Below are 10,982 nucleotides of genomic sequence, written 5' to 3'. Positions count from 1 at the left end.
TTGTAAAAGCTCCTTAAATCTCTTTCCTTTACTGGCAAGACCTCAGAAAAAAAGCCATAGTTTTTTTTCACATCAACTGTTTTTTTCTGTCTCCAAGTCTTCTTCCAGACATTTAGGAACATGCCTGCTAACACCTACATAAATACGCACAGTCATGTATAACTGACAAGCCCTTGATAGTTGTTGATCTTTAAATAATTCCACAGTAACGCAAACAATACTCCCTGATTCATATTGACTACAAAGCATCCTCTTTGTGCTGTTTTCAAATCCCGGTCCAAGTCTTTGTGATTTATGATGAACCGTACAGTGCATGAGTGTGTGTGTGTGTGTGTGTGTGTGTGTGTGTGTGTGTGTGTGTGTCTGAATGAAATATGTTGCGTGTGTGTCTAAGATGATTTACCCTGAAGGGTAACTTCTCATTGGAACATCTGCTTTCCAGCACAGACAAGCTACGGTGTGAAAATGATATGTGTGTATACAGAGCTCGCCTGACTGTTTTGTCTTTAAAGGAACATTCCTCTTTTTTTCTGTTCTCTATGTTATGGCTCAAACACCCACTCGGCATCTCCAAGTCACTGGACATAATGTTTATTCAAATTTGCACCACTTATTGGCTTATGGTCATCCAAAGGATTTTTATTCATTACATTTCAAGATTCAACAGGTTAACTTTTTGGGGGCATTTTGTCTCCAATTCCTCCTGTTTTCTCAGGTTGACTCCCACTAGACTTCATTCACTGTAACAATACTTCTCCCTGTGTTCAGCTCCTGGTGGGAAGCCAAAACAGCAGTGAGACAGGAAAGAGCTCTTGGGATCCTTTTTTACAGTAACTTACTGTACATGCCTCCATGTTTGTGGTCCATCAATGACACCACAGGAGAGCAGCTGATTGGTCAAAGGTTGCAATGATGTCAAGACACAAGTTTCCATGCTTGTTGATGGAAAGCAGTACTAAGAGAAACAGAGGGAGACAGGTAGACCTAGAGGATCGAAGTGATGGAAACTCCACTTGGTCTTGTTTTGCAAGCATCGTTGAGTAAAAGAATATATGAACAAACCTCAATAAAGTAAAAGAGGGCAAAGGATCTGTTTCAAAACGAGGGTTAGTTCAAATGTGTAGCAGTGTTTAAACAAACATCATAACATGTGTAAGTCATATGTCTGCAATTCTATACAGGTACACAGCTTCTTAAGGTTGCAACCCAAAACATCTGAGAGCAATACCCATTATATAAAGGTCATTATTTGAACATGAAAGCAAAATGAATGGAGAAACCTCAATAAAAACTTTTTACAGAGGATCAGCACTACAAATTAAACAACTTTTACACAGATTACAGAATCGTGTCCTACGAGTTCCCGGGTTAAGGCAGTGTATTCATCTTAATTAAAATCTTCAATTGAGTTTGTGAGCACACAGAAAGGCACACAGTAAAACTTTACAACCTCTGGAAGTCTGGCCACAGAGAACACTAGTTAGCAGTATAAACTATTACATCTGCTACAGTAAAGCAGTGAAACAAGGATATTATTCGTGGATGCATACTGCAATTTTCTATTTGTATGACTAAAATTACTCTCAAATAATGATTACATGTTACATATAATTAACATTTTTGATATTGATTTTACAGCGTTGTGACAGCAGGGCTAAGATACAAACTAGGATAAAATCAATGAGAAAGCAGTGTGGCATTTATTTTTGGTCTAATTACAGCTGAATGCATAATTACATTGACTGCCATAATGCCTGTTCCATTGAATACTGATCCAAATTTATTTCTTTTTTATCTAGGAGGATTTAAATATCTATGAACCCACACAGGCTAGCATTTTGTGTCTGAATGCATGCATGGTGATTTGCACACCCATCACAAAGACGCTCATACACTGGCGGACGTCTCACACAGCTAAATCAGGGTTCAAAGGTCACTGAGAGAGCCTGTAGCTGACCCCGGAGCAGCATATCTTCACCATGATCTGCGGCATCTGGTCATACTTACTCTCCTTCAGTCACCAACTGAGCACATGTGTTAACTTGCTGACTTACACTTCCTGTAAGTCGCTTTGGATAAAAGCGTCTGCTAAATGACTGTAATGTAATGTAATGTAACTTGCTCATGAAATTAATGTGTCAATAACAGCTTTTCAGGCTTTTTTTTTTAAATGTTAAGGTCCATTTTTCATTTTCACTGCCTTAACACTCACCGGTTTGAGTCATCTGGTCCAGTGCAGGGCCTTTGCACCCTGTTATTGTTTCCCTGTTTTTACTTAATTTCACTTTGGCATGGTTTAAAGACACCACTAACTGGCCATTAAAAGTGGAGTCGGGAGGATTTGAGAATGTGTGCAACTAAATGAGGACTGGGTAGCTATGGGAGGGGGTTTCGAGGTCTAAGATGTAATGGTTTTACTGAGACCCAGCAGACAGCGAGACAGAGTGAGTCATGACCTGAACTCTGATCCGAAATATGTAAGACTAAATGGGGACTGTTTTTAACAGTGCCAGATTCATTTTATGAACTTTAGATGTTTAAATTAGTTTAATTGTCATTTGGAGGTCAGACGTTTGCATCATTGTAGCTGCCCGTCTCCCTCCCCCACCGCCTCAGCTCTCTACTCTGTAATTTTGGTTTTGGGGTGTAGGCTTCTTCCTGAGGACTAAACAGAAAACACTCCGTGCTACATAGAAACTGTCTCTGACCACAGAGGGGGGAAAAACACACACAAAACTCAGTTGTGGATATAGCATATCATGCAATAAAAATGAACTGTGCCTTCTTCAAGATGCCACCAAAATCCATGGAAAATTACAGTCTGTCTCTGTGGTTTGTACATTTAGTAAAGATCGACACAGCTTTCTAGCCTCATTGAGTTCATTGTTTTTGGGGGGTTTTCTGACCCACAAATTTACTTTTTTGGCTCAGTCTCACAGGCCTGGTGGAGTCCAAATCTGAGTTAAAAAAATAACAATAAAAGCAAGTTTTGAAATTATATTTTTCTAGTGGCCAAAACACAGCTCAAAATGAATGCTAAGGTGTTGCTTGTCTGCTAAATGTGTACATAGGCAACTGTTTGCTAAAAAATATTGCTATACCAACCTTAAAGAAGATAATATGTTAATGTGATGTTCACAGGTTTGTTTCCGCTCTTCCCAAGTTGCCAAAATTCTGTTATTGCTGCTTTCAATTTTTTTTAAAATTAGTCCTTGATGTTATTGGTCCAGTAAAAGTCTGAGGGCTATTTAATGCCGCTCTACTGAAAAACCTCATAGTATACCGTATGATTTTATTTAATAAGAGGTATTACATGACTGTGTGGCCACTGTGCTGAAGACACAAATACATATTTCTATAACACTAAACAGTAGTTTTTCCATTCGGGAAACCTTAGCCAATACGGGTTTTGATATGAGCCTAATAGCTACTCCAAGAATATGAAATGTCTGTTATTATTTAATAGTGGTGACGAGTTGGCGATGTGGTGTGCATGTGTGTGTGTTTGCAAGTGAAAAAGAGGGCAAGTGATTCATGATGAGAAAACAGAATGTGTTCAAAAACACATAAGAAATAGTAAAAGAGAGAAATGGAAGATAAAACATCAGAAAAAGACAGAGCATTTGGTAGAAACAAACCAAAATATAGAAAGAAACAGAGAAAGTGGGAGATGATTTGATTCTTAGATGTTCCATCTGAGGGCTGCGTTTCCAAGGAAGTGGCTGTGGTCGGGATGAAAGGGAAGGAAGCCAGGCGGCCCTGAAGGAGTTCTCCCTGGATCTGTTGGGAACATGCACACACAAACACACACACACACACACACACACACACACACACACACACACACACACACACACACATGCTGCATGTATGTAAATGAGATCCTCTAGATCTGGTGAACAGATGGACTTAATTGTTTCCATACCTCTCAGCAGGCTATGTCCAACGCTCAGAGAAATCAACCTACATTACACAGACATGCATCATAGAGCTTTTATTTCTTTCTCCTCTCAGACATTCCAGAGTTAGCCATAAAAGAGGTGAATACCCTCAAGGATAGTTAGGCTACAGGTGATTAAATCTCCTCTGACTTGATGTAACATGCATGCATGTCTCACTTTTACAATAGCTTTTTGTTCTATCTGTTGTGTTTTCCTTTATGTCTTATATTATACTGTACAGATAAGTGAAAAGAGTGCCCCTTTTGCACTGACACATACATTTTTTTTGTTCTTTAAAACTTTCTATTGTTGTTTTTATGTTCATCTAGAATCGGGGCTTTAAGTGTCAGAGAACCCCCCTAGCCTTCACCTGCAAAATATCATTCGAAGAAACTCAATATCTCCAAAAGTGACATAAAACGACTACAAAGAGTCGCATGATAACTGCAAAAAGGGGCAACACAACCACAATGAGACACAAAATGACCACAAAGAGACATAAAACAACTGCAAAAACACACAAAATATCTGCGAAAATTAGCAAAACATCCAGGAAGAGACACAAAACGACCAAATAAGAGACATAACCATAAAAAGATGCATAACGACAACGAACAGACACATAACAACGACAAAAAGAGGTTATACAACTATAACGTCTGTGTGCATTGCTCCTATGTTATAGAGGTCATGGGACATTTTGCATGTCTGTGCCAAGGGGCCCTTTGTCTCGTATATAATCCGCCCATGATTGGATCAGCAATAGTCTGGTGGGATGCTTGTTTGAAGGAATGGAGAACTTGCATCCAGGAAGTAAATCCTCCTTGTATAGATAACGATTTAGAAGGAAACCAGCCTTGGCACAGCTGCAGAAATAGCCATAGTGCCACCTGGATCAACTTTAAGTCTAAACCAAACAAAAAGATGTTTATGTAACTTGAGTGCATCACCGTGAGAATCAAGTCAAAGTGAGTCATCACCTGTGACAGATTGATTTGGTGTTGCTGCGGTGCAGTAAGACAACCTGACCCGCTATGTTTATTTCCATTCACCATTTAAACTTCCTTCAGTGTGACCTGTGTAACCCTTTTCAGGTACTCCAATTTGTGCCCCAAATCCTTGACAATGAAATCCATACAGGTTTGTGGAGCACAGTAAAAATAGATACAGGACTCTACTCTTTGCTCAGTGGAAACAAGAAGGTGGTGGTAATTTTACTCTCATCCCCCTGGACATTTGGAGGGTGTCCTTGGATTAATTCCACCTCAAAGGTCCTGGAGGGTCACATACCTGGAATTAATTAACCGTCTGCACTACCAGTACAAGCTTTACCATGAGTTGTCAGACTTTAAAGATACTAGCTGGGGCTTATCTGACAGTAATTTAATCTATTAAAAGTATGTTTCTCTCTTGTTGTAGTGTTTGCGACAGTAGTCTCTTTCTTTGCCACTCATGGCTCTACTTTGTTGGACTGGTCACAATCCAAATCCATCCATGTGAACAAAGACAGGGATTCAGTCAGTTCCAGGAAACTATAATTTGACTGGGCATTAAAGGTGAAAAGCATTAGGTCAAATTAATTCAGATTTTTATCGAGAATGGAGCTAGACTTCCCAAATTATTTTACAATTATCTTTTACAGGTTGTTTTCCATAGCTTGTCTCCAGGAATTGGTAATTATGTTCTCTGACTATATAAAGTCCTTGTTTCAAGTGTCAAAAGTCAGGATAAACTCAAATTTGTTTGAAGCAAAAGCACTGATTTTGGAGACACAGTGGGACCCAAAACACAATAATACTTATCATAAAAAACAATCTGCAGATAATAAGAACAATCTATTTCTGTGACGTGTATCAGTAAGTGGCTCTTAGGCTGAAAGTGCTTAATAAAAACTATTTGTAGCTCAAAAAACAGAAGTGAGCCTCCACTTCCTCTCAGCTTATATAGTTGAAGTATATTTGCAGCAGTTGGCAATTTGTTTCATTTTATTGGGCATCAGCCTTGCACATGTATGGACTAAACCCCAGATGATTAGTTACTTGTTACATGAGCAGCACGGCATGTATACTTCCATTAGAAGTGTATCAGGCCTTGTGAGGAATAGAGTCCAGCTCTGTGAAACAAAAAGAAAGACCATTTTGGTAGAAGGAGGAGAAGAGGCCTTTTAAATGGTTCGGTTCTCATATTGGGGCAAATATACCAACTAAAACTGATAACATGGAGATCAGTCTGTGAGCAGTGACAGCAAGAACATTTTGTTTCAATACAACTTTTATCAGTATCAAAACTACATCAGGAATGTGTACTTCATGACCTTCATTTTCCATTAAACCTTCTCCTTCTTTTGGGACTGCCAGGAATACCATCAAAAATGGCCATAAAATGCCCTAAAATTAACATATTTTCTTCCTGACTTCCCCGAACAAGGAAAAGTATGAAAACATGACTCAATCCAAGAGGCTTGCTCTGGCAAATCTCAACAATCAAAGGGTTAAAGAATTTGCCCCCGCATACACAAATGTTCACCATCACACATGCACACACACACACAACATATCCAGACCAGGTGTTGCTCCAGTAGTGCTGACGGGAATACCCTCCGATCAAAACAAACAAATGTAGTTAACAAACAAATCACTTTTAGGATCCAGTATATCATGCACAGTATATTGTTTCACATAATCAGGTATTATATAGTGCAAATGATTATTGTGTATCTGTTTGATATGAGGATAAACAATGAGTTAATACTCAAGTCCAACATGATATGGCGAAAGGTGACATGATATGATGCAAAATGGTCCAACATGCTGTGTTATCTTTAGAATATGCAAAACAAAAGTAAAGAATTATTTACTACCTTCAAATCTGATACATTGCAATACAACACAGTCTACCCATTCATTGTAATCACATTATTCATTGTGTTCAAGCTTGAAGTAATGGAAGATTTAAACACTCTTCAAAGATCAGGATTTGTTCCAAATGAGTCAAGCTATTCTTTAGAAAATGGGATCAGATGTTGCTGGCTCTCATATATGGCTTTAGTTGATAATTATTGAACAAAAGGATACTGAAAACACAGACACAGCTGTCGTGTACCTTTTGATTATTTTCTTTGGTTTAGGAGAACCATGGACAGTGTTGAGTCAGAGGAGTCCAAGCTGGAGGGCTCTGATGCCTCTGGCCTGCCTAATAACACACTGAGGAACAATGTGCTGGAGTCTCCACAGAGGTCTGAAGAATGACATCACACTCACGGTTTGCCAAAAGCACTTCTCAATTTCTCAGTAATTTATGTTTTAGGTAGTGCACTAAATACAGACTTGATGGTGCAAAATATGGACACAGAATGTTAACTCAGCAGCTTGCAGTTTGATCCAACAATGAGGAGTGGTTTTAAGTTTCATGTTTCCATCCCTCTGGTGAAATGACTTAACGGTAATCATAACATCTCATACCATATCATCTCTTTTTTTCTATTGTACCTTCGAATAATAAGGGAAAGCTTATCTCAAAGACATACAGTATTCTAGAAGTGCACAAAACCGGGATTCAATTAAAAAGCTGGCTTAAAGCTTTTAAGAGACTTTAAACATCTGTTTATAAAACCTCTCCAGACGTCTTGTCTGAAGGACAAAGTCTTTGACAAGAGACGTTGTAGCAGCAGATTTTGTGCATGGAAAAAGAACACCGCACATTGTCTGGTGTGTGTGGGCTGGTGGTGGTGTGGGTGGAGAGTTCCAGCAACCAACCACACATGAAAGTGAGGGTCCTGGAGGCGGTGGGGGGATTGCCAAATTATCCCCAATCACCCCATTTGCATTTGTGATGACTACAGTACAGTAGTAAACTTTTCCAAAAGCCTGGTTTGTGCTGATGTTTAGGAGCTTTAATGTTTACCATCTTTGTCGGGCTTGTAGCATGTTGCACGAAACACAAAGTACAGCTGAGGCTGAAGGTAATGTCCTTAGTTTTGCAGGTATTTTCTTATAAATCCCAGGATTGGAAAAATTGGATATTTGATGTAAAGGTGGAGCTAGATGAGAAGGATAAGAATCACCTTAGTTATTACAATTCATCATAAGGGGGGCATGAATACCGAACAGACCTGAATTGAGCTCCCTAAAGTCATGCCACTACATGCACACACACACACAGCCACCTACCCATCTGTTCAACATGCTGTATTATCCAAGTCTTCAACCCTGCTAGCTGCCCCTGGTGAATGACTGTAATGATTCAACATGCTTCATCAACATCTGCTGTAGATCATTAAACTTCAGAGCAGTTACTGCAAACTGATGAATCTCAAGTTAGCATTTTTTGTTGACATGGTGAAACAAAGTTTTATAAAACATACAGTCAGCAGATTTAATCAGTTTGACTGAGGTGAAAAAGGTAAATCAACATCCGAAAATAGATATATGTAAGGACTAGAATGGTACAGTTTACGTACAATCATAGACTGACTTAGCAACAAACAGTAACGTGACGCAAAAACTTTTAAACTTCCAGGGTCCTTCTATTATCCCACAAACCTTTGCAAATCTAAATTGTTCTCACACAAAATAGCTATAAAAATGGGTTTTATGCTTTATTTAGCCAAAAGTGGTAATACTAGTGGCACAGAAAGGGGCACATTTTCAACACAAGGTAAACAAGAGTCTGCCAGGATTTAGAAGTTAGTGTATCCAGACTTTTGGAGAGGATTCAATGTTTATTTTGGAAACCACTGCAAAAAATATTCAACCCAAAGGCCTGTGTGATTAGTTCGGCTTTCACAAGGGATGGTAATAATAGGTCTACATATTTAACTGGTTTAATAAAAGTGTTTTTAAAGTAATTCTTAAATGTACGAGGAGGGTGGGAAACCCAAGGTGTATCAGGAACATACTATCAGGAAACACATTCTAAAACAGTCTACCATATTTCATCAACAACCGAGATTCAAGGCTGACAATAATACTAAGGAGAAGGTGCTTATTGCTTGGCGGCACCCAGCCTTCATTAGAGTTTGTCCATGTCCGCTTTTACTCATTAATGTTGACTGGAAAAACCTAAAGGGATTTCAATCTCTTTCATAAATATCGCATGCACAGTACACACACATTTTTGGGATGCGCACACATATGTTGCTGTGATAACACATCCCTGCAGCTGTTGCAGGGAGTGAGTAATGGGTCGTGCCAGCTCCCAGCGTGCACTGTGGGAAAGAATCTAACAGGAGAACAGCAGTATTACATCATCACCAACCCTTTCACCTTGGATCCAGGTCAGATGAGTCCAGTGTCATTTCAGTGCTTCCATTCAGAGTGTTCACAGTCAGCTGACCTTTGATGCTGCTCTCTGTTGCCCCAATGCAGGACACATGTTGATGATTTGCAGTAGGACCACAGTTAATTACCATTTCACGCCATCTGCTGGACAGTCACTGCAAGTGCATAACTTTTTTTTTTTTGAGTTGTTTTAAACTTTTACATATTTCTATATTACAAACTAGAACGTTTAAGTAATAAAAGCTAAATATTGCTTATTTATAAATAAGTGAAAATAATTGTCTAAAGGGATTATTATTTATAAGGGAGGTACGTTGTTGCTAAGGTAACCACAACAAGCCGTTCAGCCAGAGAGAAGTCTGTGATTGAGTTGTTTTTTTCTCCAGGAGACGAGATCCTCGAAAGTAAGACTTTTTGCACAAATCTTTATTTATTTTGTTTAGCAGACGAACGCCGACACAAACACAGACCTAAGTCGTCGCACACATTTCAAACGTGGTTATTGTCTAAGAATGGCATTGCTTTGCGTTAATTAGGCCTAAGCCAACGTGCTTTTTAATTCAAGTTTAACTACCTACAAATAGACGCCAGCAATTTTTATTTATTTATTAATATTATTATTATTATTATTATTATTATTATTATTATTATTATTACCACGTGACACATGTGCAATGAAATACAAAATACACTGTGCAATTTATAGCTGTAATAGTTTTTCTGTCTGTACATATAATATTTCAGTTATTGTGGATTTTTTTACTGTTTTTATTGCTTATTTATAATACTTGTTTTTTATTTCATTTTATTTTATCTTGTTTTTCTTTTACTATGTCTCTTGTTTTGCACTATCCTCTATGCTGCTGTAATCCTGTAAATTAGGATTATCTATTTTAGGATTATCTTATTTTATCTTATCTTATTATTATTATTATTATTATTATTATTATTATTATTATTATTATTATTAATATTAAATTGGTTTGTTAATAATCACAAAAACAGAAAAGGGGTCCTGAATTTAATTTAAACAGGTATCCAAGTCGAATCCTTCAGAATAAAAGCCCAAATTTGATCATATTTACTTATTTAAGTGATACCCCTGTTTATTCTGCCTGTACCTTATGGTCACATCATTATGATTATTTCTTATGTAGCATTTTGGGAAAAAAGACTGCAATCCCCAAAAGGGACTTTAAATGTACCTATACTCTAATGCACCAGTGTGTCCTTGTATTTCCAGGCATTTGAGTGGCAGCACCATTTGCACCAAATTACCTTGTGACCTTTCTACTGATTTCTTTGAGGAGCTTACTCGCCTCTGAGGAAATTACAGCTGCATTACTATTGCTGATGTTTGTTTAGTAACCTTCCACAATTGTATTGCTCTTTTTCCACTTAATCACCTTCGTTCTCCAATCATCTTGTCCTCTATGTGTTCATAGATAGAAGATTGGTTCTATCTGTCTGTATCTGACGGTATCTTTCTCCACATTTTGCATTAGTGAGTCTATATGATGAGCAGCAGGATAGCAGGAATCACACTAGAGGAGAAGTGGAGGTGGAAGAACAACAGGAGGAGGAAAGGGGAATGGAGGACAACCCTCTAGTGGCCCTTGCACCTGATGCAGCACTCCCAGAGGAGCAGCCCTCTGCTAGTACTGAAGTTACTGCTAGCCCGGCCCTCCAGTGCCTGGATGAAGTAAGACTCATACATGTTGATAAATGACGGTTTAATAGAAATGGACACCACGTTTGCCAG

The 10,982-nt window shown here is 38.4% G+C and overlaps 1 protein-coding gene across 1 annotated transcript in view; it reads left to right on the top strand.

The window, feature by feature from the left end:
- The first annotated feature begins 7,075 nt into the window (after nucleotides 1-7,075).
- ccdc146 (coiled-coil domain containing 146) overlaps nucleotides 7,076-10,982 on the top strand; it is a 48,118-nt gene continuing 44,211 nt past the window's right edge. The window contains exons 1-3 of the mRNA XM_054625075.1: nucleotides 7,076-7,156; nucleotides 9,102-9,216; nucleotides 10,726-10,922. Coding sequence (XP_054481050.1) covers nucleotides 7,076-7,156; nucleotides 9,102-9,216; nucleotides 10,726-10,922 — 393 coding nt within the window. The remainder of the gene's footprint in view (nucleotides 7,157-9,101; nucleotides 9,217-10,725; nucleotides 10,923-10,982) is intronic.

The sequence above is a fragment of the Anoplopoma fimbria genome, chromosome 23 (assembly GCF_027596085.1).
Source record: "Anoplopoma fimbria isolate UVic2021 breed Golden Eagle Sablefish chromosome 23, Afim_UVic_2022, whole genome shotgun sequence".
Lineage (NCBI taxonomy): Eukaryota > Metazoa > Chordata > Actinopteri > Perciformes > Anoplopomatidae > Anoplopoma > Anoplopoma fimbria.
Note: the sequence above shows the minus strand (reverse complement) of the source record. Positions and strands in the feature narration are given on the sequence as shown.